Genomic DNA, 13,984 nt, shown 5'->3' with positions numbered 1-13,984 from the left:
ATATGGTGTGAGAGGAATGGTTCTTGAATGGTTGAGTAGTTATCTCCACAATAGGCAACAATATGTGCAGTTGGCAGATGTCAAATCTGAGCTCATGAAGATTGAATGTGGGGTACCGCAAGGTTCGGTTTTGGGGCCCAAACTCTTTCTTTTATATATTAATGATATTTGTGATGTTTCAAAACTATTACAGTTTGTCTTGTTTGCTGATGATACAAATTTTTTTTGTTCTGGAAATAATTTAAAGGAACTAGCTGAATATATTGTGTATGAAATGACAAAGCTAAAGAAATGGTTTGATGTAAATAAGCTATCACTGAATCTGAAAAAAACTAAATTTATGATTTTTGGCAAACAAAAACTAGATGAAAATATAGTACTGACCATAGATGGAGCTGATATAGAGAGAGTTAATGAATTTCGTTTTCTTGGTGTGATTATGGATGATAAATTAACATGGAAATCGCACATAGCACACGTTAAAAAAAAGATGTCCAAGAGTATTTTTGTTATGAATAAAGTAAAGGATGTGTTAGAGTATGAGGCAATGAGAACACTCTACTGCTCACTCATCTCACCTTATATCAGTTATTGTGTTGAAGTATGGGGGAATACTTATGGGACAAATATAAAACCATTATATATACTACAGAAGAGGGCTGTACGAATCACACATAAAGTGAGTTATCGAGAACACACAAATATATTATTTATTAAATCTAGAATAATTAAACTTGAAGACATGGTTAAGTTTCAAACAATGTTAATTATGTTTAGGGCAAGAAATAATACACTGCCAGAAAAACTACAAAATCTTTTTCATTTAGAAAGTGAGTTTAGTAGGAGAAAATCAGTTTGCACGTACCACACTTAAACAGATGTGTCCTTCAGTTATTGGTGTAAAGTTATGGAATTCTCTCCATAGCGAGCTTAAGGGATGTAACAGTGTTTATCAATTCAAAAAAATTTATAAAAAAAAAAATTTAGTCAGTATGAAAATCAAAATGTGATCTGAATAGTGAGATCTTTTCTTTTTTTTTTTCTCTTCTCTTTCTTTTCTTCTTTATTCTTTATCATTATTATTATTATTATTTAAATGTTTCTTGTTTAACTATGGATTGTGTTTCTTTTATAATGGTATAAATGATTATTTGTGTAAATAAGGTTATACCACAGGGCACTACAGGGTACTACATGGCACTACAGGGTACTACAGGGTACTACATGGCACTACAGGGTACTATAGGGTACTACATGGCACTACAGGGTACTACATGGCACTACAGGGTACTACATGTCTGCTCCTTTGCAGCACCACAAACATGGGAACTCTCTAACTCTTCCCCCCCCCCTCTTCCCCCCCCCCCCCTCCCTCCCCCTTCTCTCTGAGTGCCCGTCTCCTGGCGCTGACTAAGGTGATGGATGCCTCGGGGTCTTGGCCAAGATTGTAGTGACTGCTCTACATGCACCTCCGAGGCCTTGGATCAGTTATTCACCGTCGTCTGTCCGTGGTCCTGTCAACTGATTAACAGTATTAACAGACTGTTAACAGATTAACAGTCAACGCGGTGTCACTGCTGGGTTAAGTACTTCTATTCTATTCACATAATACGCTTACTTCATATATCTACTCCATTCACATATATGCCTACCACTTGTATCTATTGCTATGTCCGCCCACTACAATCTCATGAGCTGTCTAACGCCTGTCCCGTCTCCCTGTCCCCCTATGACTTGCTGTCCTGGAGTGTTGACCGGAGTGTTGGACGTCCCGTGATGAAGGCCGGGAGGTTGCGACCCCCTCTGCGTGCCCCCCTGTCTCCGGAGGTCTCGTAGTGGTGACCGGAGTGCCGGATGTCCCGCGATGATGTCGGGGAGTTCGCGACCCTCTCTGCGCCGCCCCCTATCTCCCTGTCTCCGGCTGTCCCTGAGCAATGACCGGAGTGTTGAATGTCCCGTGACTAAGACGGGGAGGACGTGACCCTCTTTGCGCCGCCCCTGTGCCTCAAATAGATCCGCTATCAGCTCTATCTTTAATCTTTCAAAATGTTCAGTTGCTATCGCTATTAGCTCTATCTTTAATCTTTCAAAATGTTCAGTTGCTATTGCATGCACTCATCTGTGTTTCACTACACACATGAGTGCATGCTTACCAACTGTCCGTCTGCAACACTACTATCACCAACATCTAAGAAGGGAGATCCCCCCTTGAATGGCCCTTCTAAGGTTTCTCTCCTCCACACTGCCTGTGGAGCTTTTTTCCCTATTGTTAGGTTTTAGTGAGTTTTTCCTTACCTTCGCATGGGGTATGTCTGGGAGTGCTTGCATTCTTTCATTTATTTGCATTCATCTAAAAATGTTTGGACCTTATGGTGTTCTTGTTCTGTTCTTGACTTATTGTTATGTTTTCTTCTTGACTTGTTTAAAGAAGACCTGTATGGCCCATGGGGACATTAACGTGTGTTGTCGGGCCCTATAAATAAATCTGATTTGATTTGATTTGATTCTATTCCAGTCGGAAATTCTCCTCCCCTTCTGCTATCTGTGACACCATTTTGATTGTGATTGGTTTAAAGAAATACAAACAAGCGTTTTCCCCCCTATTCTGGAAGGATAATAGGTTCTCTCCTGTGCTGACACAGCGCTAACAAGTGTGGAAAGAGGTAGGGCTACACAAGACTACGCTCCGAGTGCTTTGCATCCACGACTAGGCAATTTGACGCCTGTAGATTTGTCCAATATCAGATTTTATGAGCAACCATTTATTTCCCCAAACAAAAATGCGTGTCTTGGCAGTTAAGGTGATGTTTCATTCTATAATACAACATTTGACAGTTGTTCTTGAAGTTGTTCTTTTGATGAAGAACTCTCAACATCTATAATTGCAAACAGGCAATTACCTACTTGAAAAGTAGGACTCTGGACAAAGGATGGGATAATATTACCTGGGTCTTTTTTCTTTGTTCTTGTATGTGTTAGAAGTATGGTTCTCAGGCTAGGGTGGTAATATAAGCATTATCCATACTCTGTTGAATCCTCTCCATTTAACTTTGGTGTGGAGTGAACACAGAGGATTCCCAGAGCAGCTAATGTTAGATGTTGACTTGACTGCTTTGGACCATCTAAAGAAAAAACCCTGAAATGTTCATCCACATAAGCAATTAAGTTTCCTCATGTCTCTGTCTTCTCTCATATGGATTATAGCTAGGACTCCGTTAGGGGATTTAACCACTTGAGATTAATGTAATCACTTTACTCCTGGAGCCATTTAAAGACGCCCCAAAATAAAAGTAACTAACCTAGAAAAGGAGGATTATAATTCAATATAATAATCAATATTCATATCAGTGGCATGATAGTTATATGTAGGATTATTTTTGCACAATATTACCACACAGAAATAGAAAAAAATAAGAAAACCTAAGTGGACCTTCTCCCCCTGAATTGAGAATGAAGGCCAATAACGGCAAGTAGGGCAGAGAGATGGATGTAGGCGCTTCGTCATTCTCTGATATAACGGCTCTTTTAATTCCTGTGAGCCGTCCTCTTTAGTCTCACTTCAACTTCATCCTGGGAACATTTCTATTTATTCTTTTTCAAAAACACTTATATGCATGTAAACCTTTCTCACTGGCGCTGGGCTTAAAATGTCCCACACATGCCATCATCACGCTGCTGCATCTACAGGACACCTCTGTGATGCCGCTTAGTGATGTATAGTCCACCTCTGATGACCTCACCACTAATTGGCCTGCATGCAAATCATTGGTCGACAGAGCAACATTTATATAATAATAATAATAATAATAATAATAATAATAATAATAATAATAATAATAATAATAATAATAATAATAATAATAATAATAATAATTAAATAATAATAATAATAATAATAATAATAATAATAATAATAATAATAATAATAATAATAATAATAATAATAATAATAATAATAATAATAATAATAACTACTTCCTAACTGAAATAACCAGACGTGTGCTTTCCTTACACAGGGGTTGTGACTGGTGGAGCAACCTGTAACTATCAACTTTTCAACTAAATTCAGATTATTCAGATTATTCAGATTATCAAACCTTGCTGGTGGACTATCTCACATGAAATATGATTTAGAGAATTGAACATTCTAATGATGACATAACGATGGTCACTGTGCACTGAAACCGGTGGAGTTCTAGAATTCAGACGAAACATTAAAAAAAGAGACACCTGACATTGTGTATCCCATTTTCTTTTTTACATTTTGTCATTTAGCTGGCGTTTTATCCAAAGTAATTTACGTATCAGTTGTGAGTGTGTGTCTGTGCATGTCTGTGTGTTTCTGTGTGTGTACGTGTACGTGTGTGTGTGCCTGTGTGTATGTGTGTGTGTCTAACCTTGGCAGTGGCCCAGGTACTTGACCTCAATGCGTTCCTGTTTCTGGCAGGAGGCCTCTTTCACCTGGCAGGGGTTGTCATAGGAGCGTCCATCTGAGGCACACACTGGGTTGAAGCTGATATGAGAGCAGTCAATGTTGCACACACACCTGGAAGAGACAGGGAGAGGGAGGGGGATCAGTGAAATCATGGCAGTATTCTTTATTTTCTTTATTCTGGGGAGGGTAAACCCTTACGAAATACTATCATGGTTTTATATGATTGTAATTTCAGGTTCACCACAGTACTGTATGAATAAATCACCATCTAGACCAGTTTTTGAATGTGTTACTGTGTCCCTCTGTTGACATGATTAAAGGGGAATACGTCTCCATGGGGTCTAGTTAGAGGTGCAGATTCTACGTGATCCTTAATGGCATCACAGGATTGAGACTGTGAGTTCCTCGCTCCCTGTTTTTCCTCTCCTTTCCTGGCCCATGGAAACTGCATGGGAACTTCAATGAAAGCCTGCTGGTTCGAAGTACTGTGTAATTAAGTAATGTCTACTTTAAATTGTATTGGAATCTATCACAATTTCCAGCTCCCATCACAGCATTCATTACCGCATGGCTAAACCCTCTCATTCCAGTGACTTGCTTTCTGACATTGCAAGGACACACTGTTGAGGAATCAGGCACTCTCTGTGACTAGAGTCGACATTTGCATATAATCAAGCCCACTAGTCACTGTGTCAAAGTGTAAGCGCCCAAATTGCAGCCGAAACCCAATTTGCATAGGATTATGTTGCACAGTCGAGGCACAGGCGCAGTATTCAAGCTGCGTGCACCGTGTGCTGTAGCCATTCACCCTGTGTGTCTAGTGAATGAATGAATGAATGAATGAAAACTTTATTTAACAGATTGCAGAATGGGTACAATACAGTACGGCTCAATACATACAATTGTTAAGGGGATGCAGACCTGAGAAAGACGTTTGTCTTGTTTCCATCAGGGTCCCCCATTTTCAATTCATATAGACATATATGACATACATGACATACAGATAGTCAGTACTGCTACATCTATACATTTATGACATACCAGATTTGCAAATACAGTACTGTTTGTGATACAGAAGGAGTCAAGAAAAGGGAGTATTGTAGTGATTGTTAATTGTACATAATTCACCCACGGAACTATTGTTAGGAACAAGAGTTCCGCCCGAACATTATAGGAGGTGGCACTTCCTGCCACCACGGGTCAGTGGACTGCACGCAATTTAGCAGCAGCATGTTGTATTTGTAGTACTGAATAAAAGCTGTTCGCTCTACCGAGCTACCGTCTCCGACTCCCATCTCTCGGCACTACACTGGTGACCCCGACATTGGTCTCGCTGAAGTATCAGGGACCGGACCGAACATGGCAAACGATGCCGTTATTATTCGATTGCCGGAGTTTTGGGAGCATTCTGCGGCGGCGTGGTTCGCGCAGACTGAGGCGCAATTCGCCCTACGAGGGGTTGACGACGACGCCGCGAGGTATTACCACGTCGTCTCGAGCCTCGGGAGCACTACAGCGGCGAGGACGGTAGGCTTCATAACAGCTCCGCCTGCACGGAATAAATATGAGGCGTTTAAGACGCACCTACTCAGAATTTTTGAGTTGTCACCGTCTGAGCGGGCCCGACGCTTGCTGGATATACGTGGCTTGGGAGACAGCAAGCCGTCGGCGCACATGGAGATGATGCTGAACCTACTGGGCGCCGAGCAGCCGAACTTTTTATTTAAAGAGCTGTTCCTCAGACACATGCCGCCACGGGTACAGACGGCACTAGCCAATACAGACATTGTGGATCCCCGTGCTCTGGCAGAGGAGGCAGATCGGTTCTACCTGGCCACTCGACACTTTACCCCAGGGCTAATAGCCTCGACTCGCGGTTACACGCCGCAGGGGGGAGGGGCGAGGAAGAACAGGAGCAGCGCTGCCGCAGGCCTGTGTTTTTACCACGCACGTTTCGGCGCCAGGGCGACAAGATGCCGTTCCCCTTGCACTTTCGGCATAACGCAGAAACGCAGACACCTGCGCCCAGTAGCAGCGGTGAGCGCAGGTATGTCGAACCGGCTGCTTTTCATTAGAGACACACTCTCGGGTTGCAAATTCCTCTGCGACACCGGAGCGCAGAGGAGCGTCCTGCCGGCTACAAAAGAGGACATCGCCGGCGATGATAGAGGTCCACGCCTGACGACCGCCAACGATACCCCTATCCGCACCTACGGTACAAGGACCGTGGAACTGTGTTTTGGGGGCCAGCTGTTCACGTGGGACTGCATCACGGCCGACATTTCGTTCCCACTACTGGGGGCAGATTTCCTGGGTGCACACGGTCTCCTCGTGGACATTAGACATGGCCGCCTAATAAATGCACAGACACGGGCTTCGTTGGCATGTGTCCGCGATGAGGCGACATACGGCGGCCTTCTTACAGCTTTCACCGACCACGAACCCCTCACGACGTCTGGGTCAAAGGTGGCGGAGCCATGGTCGGCACGACAAGAGCTCACGTACGATTCCGAGGGCGCCGCGGGACACGTCGCCGAGAAGCCCAGCGTCGTCATCGGAGCTGTACAGCCGGACCTCGACTACGTCGACAGGGGCTCGGAACAGGCCTCCGACCACGACATCCAGGCCCTCGGGACTGCAGATTCCAGGCTATGCCTGGAGGACGTCGCGATTGGTCACGCGGGTCCGACGCTGCTGTGTGACCTGTCCACCGGACACCCTAGCCCACAGGCCCCTGAGGACTGGCGAAGGCTCGCCTTTGAGGTGGGGTACAACCACCACAAGGTTGAACCCGCCCACGTAGACATTTCCCAGCCCTTAGAGCTGGCCCTCTCCCCCCGCCGAGGCCGTCCGCCGCTACCCCGGGACCCGCCAACGACGGAGCCGCCGTTGGCCTCGTCGACGTCTGTGCCCCCGGGTGTCGGGGAGGACACGGGCGCTTGCGCCGCCCCTACCTCCCCGCCCCTGGCTTTCCGCACTCACCGTGGCCGGTTCATGCCCCCGGGCGCCGTGGAGGGCGCAATCGCTTGCACCGCGCCCCGGGTTGTCCGCTCACGCCGCGGCCGGGTCGTGGTCTCTCCCCGCCGTGGAGATTTTGACCATGGTTGAATTCTGGGGGGGCTTGTGTAGTGATTGTTAATTGTACATAATTCACCCACGGAACTATTGTTAGGAACAAGAGTTCCGCCCGAACATTATAGGAGGTGGCACTTCCTGCCACCACGGGTCAGTGGACTGCACGCAATTTAGCAGCAGCATGTTGTATTTGTAGTACTGAATAAAAGCTGTTCGCTCTACCGAGCTACCGTCTCCGACTCCCATCTCTCGGCACTACAGTATATACATTTGACGTAGAAACTGTACATTGGAGGAGGTTGGGTGGGGGGGTTTGGAATGACATGCAGTGTCTCTTTTCCTCATTTTAGAGGCAATCTGAGTGCTGGAATATCTCTCTCTCTCTCTGTCTCTCTCTCTCTCTCTCTCTCTCTCTCTCTCTCTCTCTCTCTCTCTCTCTCTCTCTCTCTCTCTCTCTATCTCTCTCTCTCTATCTCTCTCTCTCTCTCTTAGTCACTTTATCATAGTTTCTGCTGCTACTTCGCACACACCACAACCAGAGTACTAATCTAGTGCTATTTTATCATTGTTTCCGTTGTCACTTGGCACACACTATATTTATCTATTTGTATGCTGTTTTTATTGCTTTTATTTTATCCTGTTTTATTGATGTAGCTACAGCAAGGAGCCAGAACAGAATAATTTCACTATTCGTAGGAAGTATGGATGTGACAAACAATCTCTCCATGAATCTCTCCAATTGTGTACTCCATGGACACTATTATTATTATTATTATTATTATTATTATTATTATTATTATTATTATTATTATTATTATTATTATTATTATTATTATTATTATTATTATTATTATTATTATTATTATTATTATTATTATTATTATTATTATTATTATTTGTTTCTTCTTTTTTAATACAAAGCACCTTACAGTACCTTAACAATAACACATTGTTAGCATGCATGGTCCCAGTGCAAATCAAACCCATGCAATAATACATGGTTAACATGCATGGTCCCAGTGGGACTAGGGTGACCACCTGTCCCGCGAGTTCGCGGGACAGTCCTGATATTGGGCCGTTTGTCCCGCGTCCCGCAACAACAAAACAATGTCCTGCAATTCAAAGATAAAAAAAAAATTATTATTTTTTATTTTTTATCTTTCAAAGATTATTATTTAAATTTTTTTTTAAATGTTGTTAATTTAATGCCTCGTTCCAATACCCTCTTATATTTAAAATAAAAAAATCGGGCGACGTCACAAGCTGAACGGCAGATTTTCCGTGGGATTGTTATAAATGTTGGACCTGTACTGTAGATAAGACATCATGCTATGGAACCGTTATGTTTTGCAGCTCCTACCTCTCAGCTGGAACTCAAAAACAGGCATCTGGCAACAAGTAAACAAAACGTGAGTAACTTTTATTTTTATTTCAGTGTGTTCAAACCTCTAACTATATTACATTAGCACTTATAATGATTCTTCTCCTGTTGTGGAAGAAAGTTCAGAATGTTTCCTTTCAAAAGAGACCAGACTCATGCATGTGCTATAAGTGGTAAAAAAGTTTAAAAAAAAATCGCTAATTACTTTGGGTATGCAATCAGTAATGAGATGTGTGCTCTCTCGGTGCGGTCCGAGTGCCTGTCTATTCAGGCCGATAGCAGTGCAACTCTGAGGCCTAATCCGGCCTTTGTGCCAAAGAATATCCGGAGCTCTTATCGCTCCAGGGATATTGTGCTCCAGGTGTTTCACCCTCCTCCTCACGCTAGTGAGTTGGAGGCGAGCCTTCACCTGTTGTGTCCTGTCCGTGTGCTGATGGTTTACCTTAGTCGCACGCAGGATCTCAGGGCTACCGATCAACTGTTTGTTTGTTACGGTGGCTCTCACGCGGGTAAGGCGCTGTCCAAGCAACGCCTGTCACGTTGGTTGTGCGAGGGCATTGCCCTCAGCTACACTTTGGCCGGACAGGTTCCCCCCGCAGGCGTCAGGGCACACTCCACTCATGGAGTGGCGGCCTCCCCTACCCTGTTTGGGGGGGCCTCGGTGCGCTGCGGCCTCCTGGTCCTCCCCGGGTCCTTTTGTTAGGTTTTACCTCATGGACATGACCGGGGGGTCTGTCTCCCAGGCAGTCCTGAGGGCCGGGGCCTCTCCTGCACCCCGCCATCAGGTGGGCTAGCAGGTGTGTGTGGGTGTGGACCGCGGAGTGCTCTGTCGCACGCGGTCCCGCTTGCACTGTGCCTTCTAGGGTGACTGGTCCCTTTTTCGCACGTTGGTTGTAGTTGACTGCCCCCCCTCCCCCTCGTTAGGATGGGCGGTTGGACGGGACTCCCCTCCCTTTTTCACGTGCACACTATGTGCATGGAGATGATATCTCAAGATGGCAGAGCGGGACGCTCTGTCAGTATTCATATAACTAAGGTTATAGGATAACCTTCGTTTCTTACACAATAAAGAAAAATCACGTTGAGTGCTAATGAAATAGAGTAACAGAGGTTTGAACACACTGAAGTAAAACTTTTGTGTACTCACATTTATTTTTACTGGTTGCCAGATGCCTGTTTTTAACCTCTTCCAGCGGAGAGGTAGGAGCTGGAAAACATAATGGTTCCATAGCCTGAAGTCTTATGTAGTACAGGTCCAAAGTTTAAAAAGAATCCCAACGGAAAAGGAATGTTTTACAATGGTTTTTGTAATGTGTGTACCAGTACAGATTAGGGATGTTCGATATTGGCTTTTTTACCGATACCGATATACAGATATTGTCCAACTCTTAATTTCCGATACCGATATCAACCGATATCAACCGATACCGATATATGCAGGGTTCCCCCCCCCAAAAAACGTAATGATTTCAGGTAACTAAAATCACATATCTCCTGTAGTGGAATTAACACAACAATATGCATACTTGTGACAATAAATAAAATAAGAATTTGTTCTTACTTGCTTGCCTGGGTAAATAAAGGTTAAATAAATGTAAAAAAATGTAATATATATATATTTTTTAACCGCTACCGATATTTTCCGATATTACATTTTAATGCCAATATCGGCCGATAATATCGGTACGCCGATAATATCGGACATCCCTAGTACAGATTCTGCATGATTATCCAAAATGGCCATCCGCTCCCATTCATTCAGAGGCTCTCGTAAAAACAATGGGCTTCTTTGTCTTCTGGTGTCACCTTCCCCCACTGTCATCGCCCGTCTGGGATTGCTTTCGGAGCAGACGCTCCTTGGCTACAACCAGGGAACAAACTTAACTTTTTTACTTACCAGCCATTTGACTGGTAGATTTTTAAAAGTACCAGCCGGGCAGATTTTTTACTAGCCAAAAATTATAAATAGCTTTTTAGTATATTGCCATGTGTTATTATTACATATAATACTCTCATATGCTATTTTCAATTAATATCATAAACAACATAAGGAATATTAGCATAATTTTTTGTGGACTGAAGGAATGAGTCAGCGTTAATAGTTTTAAATGCAAATAATTTATTGAAACATAGAAGTGGGGTCGGGACACACACACACACACACACACACTGTGTTTCAACTCACCACCCCCGCATCATATTGTAGTCTGTCTTCAAACTTCCACTCCTCTCAAAACATTTTATATTTGAATATCAACATTATCTGTCCATCCTCAGTAATCCTCAGTTTACTATAATATACTCCTGTCCTGAGTCCTGACTAGTGACTCCGTCGTCTTTCCAAACGCACGCACACACACACAGGGAAGGGGAGAGTGCCCCCCCCCCCATTTCCCTTTCCTCAGTGCTGTTCACTGTGGCTCTGCCTCGTCTGATTATCAGGATTAGCTTGTTAGCTGACGTTAACGTTGTAGTGATTGGTACATAAACGTTAATTTCGGGCGATGTGGGCATAAAGGAATGGCGACGGTGCAAAGCATGTAGCTGCATTGGACTCGTTGTGAGAAGAAAAAACACATCACAGACTTATTTCGCGTCTGTAGGTGCACTGCTGTGTTAACGCTGCTCTGTTTACAACGCTGCTCTGTTTTCAAGAAACAACACTGAGTGGGCGGATATCATATGACTCGCGGAGTTGCTAAGGGTTTTTCAAAATAAGAGTATCATATGAACCTGAACGTTGCTAGCTGCCGGAGCCCAGATATTATAACTGGAGCTGCGCTTGGGGCGGCAATGAGACCCGCACAGGATTTTCAAAATAAGAGTATCGATATGAACTACACGCCAGCTGGCGGGCAGACTATTATTGTTAGACGCCAGACGGTAAATCTACACGCATTTGGCGATGGGCGCCCAGTTATTTTGTTCCCTGGCTACAACGGTGGTCAATCATTTTCACCATCAGCTGTGACTGGTCAGTTCAGGACCGCTCACAACCGGACGTGGCCACTCGTCAGAGCGGCTTGTTAAATGACGCTTGCCGGATGTTTCGTCTTGTAACTCGAGAAAGGAATCACGCAATAGGTTGAGTGTGGGGACGATCGAAAAGTGGAAAATTGAACTTTCCAACAATGTATTGGTTGATCGGCGAAAACGCAGCCCAGAGCCAACAGACAAGAGCAAAGTGAGTGCATGGCGATGCTTAAGAGGTTAATAAACCGAAAAACTGAAAGCTCATTGAACTACCATACCAATTAAAATAAAGAATGCTGTGCACTTTAGCTTCACAAAGTATTGGAGAAAGTATCATTCCATCCTGAATCAAGACCAATAAAATGTCCAGTGATGATGAACCTCCCTCTGAAGGGTGTCTGAGGAGCACCTGAAGAACATGGAGAACAAGAATAGCCCTGCATGGGGGTCGTACACTAGTTAGTTACCATGGTGACCCAAATATGATGATACAACGACCACACTTTTTCAAGACTTTTTCCAGATCAGATTGTTTTTAGAGAGAACAAATATAGCCTATCTAACCAGAATGTATCAGTACACAGCGAATAAAACAAGGTAGTTATATATTTACATGTTTTAAATCAAATTGTCAAATAAAGATTAATGAATGAATTAAACTGTAGCCTACTGATAAACTGTAGCCTATTTCTAACATAATTCAAAGGTGAAATTAGAACCATATGTTATATTTCAATTAGACTGCTTGGCTGATCTTCATGATATTAAACAGTGAATTATAGCTCCTCTTCGGTCCTGACCTTGGCTAACTCTATCTACTTTAGACCCTGAGCAGGCGGATCATCCGGCATTAGCGTCACTGTCTTTTGAGGGCCGTAGCAGCCTTGGTTTTTTAAGCAATCAAACCCTCTGAAACCTACAAGCTGCTGGATCATCCGGCATTAACATGGCTGTCTTTTGAAGGCTGTAGCATAGCAGGCTCAGCTTTTTAACAATCGTTAAAGCAGTGATATCATATGATCTTGTGATTGCAAACATCCAGTGAAACACGTCATACTAGCTTACTGGAAAAGGGGCTACATATCACTCCAAAGTCAAAACGTTCTTTACCGCAATACCTCCAATCACTATAGCCAATATGTGACAACCTCCCTTTGTGTAATCAGGGCAGAAAACACCAATTTTAACGATTGTGACAATTATGGCAATAACATTTTATATTAGATAATTACCTTCAAGGGGAAAGTTTTTCTACAATACACATTCTTCTTTTGATCTAAAGGTAGTCTCTTGATTCTTGAAAAGTTCTCTCTATGGTACCTTTACTATGGAAACTCTTGTCCACAAGTTATTGAGCAGAGTGCTGATCAAGACAGGTCTCCGTGATTTGCTCTATATGACAAATATTTGTTAACTATCAGAAGGATTATGAAAATCCCCACGCTCATGCTTTTTCCTTCATGCTTTCTCCTTCATGCTGTCGAATGTTAAATCACTTCCTCCCACAAGAGGAAGCTTTTCGTAAATTATGAAGCCAATTTCCTGTCACACTATTATTTCAGGTGAATTCGGAATGTGTGTGTGTGTGTGTGTGTGTGTGAGTGAGTAAGTATGAGAGTGAGAGAGAGAGGAGAGAAAGAAAGAGTGAGAGATAAAGAGAGAAAGAGGAGATACAGAGTGTGAGAGAGAAAGTGAGAATGAGAGAGAAAGAGAGGAGAGAAAGGGAGAATGTTGACAGATTGTCATTGTGTGTCAGTCTTGACTACATGACTATGCGTGTACATATGTACACAGTATGTGTGTATGAGTTTGTATGTATGTGTATGCAGGGGTGTAAAAAGTACCCAGAAATTATACTTAAGTAAAAGTATGGGTACCGTCTCAAAATCGTACTCAAGTAAAAGTATCTGGCTAAAAACACACTTGAGTAAAAGTAAAAAAAAGTTTCTACTTTTAAATGTACTTAACCTGTTAATCTGTAGACCGTTTTCGCCTAAAGGTACATGCCTAAGTAAATGGAAGATTGCTCTACTTCTGCAAGGTCAATTTGCATGTTCTTGGTATCTATGAACATCTAGGGACCTGGGGGTATGTATTTCCAGTGTCAGAAATATTGTGTC

General features: G+C 43.3%; 1 protein-coding gene across 1 annotated transcript in view; it reads right to left on the bottom strand.

Annotated features, from left to right (window-relative positions):
* Positions 1-13,984, bottom strand: part of tmeff2a (transmembrane protein with EGF-like and two follistatin-like domains 2a) — a 513,177-nt gene that overhangs the window by 66,090 nt on the left and 433,103 nt on the right. The window contains 1 exon segment of the mRNA XM_084310368.1: positions 4,398-4,546. Within this exon segment, the coding sequence (XP_084166494.1) occupies positions 4,398-4,546 (149 nt within the window).

This window comes from Notolepis coatsorum (genome assembly GCF_963971535.1).
Source record: "Notolepis coatsorum genome assembly, chromosome: 3".
NCBI classification, from domain to species: Eukaryota; Metazoa; Chordata; class Actinopteri; order Aulopiformes; family Paralepididae; genus Notolepis; species Notolepis coatsorum.
This window is presented reverse-complemented; position numbering and strand designations above follow the sequence as displayed.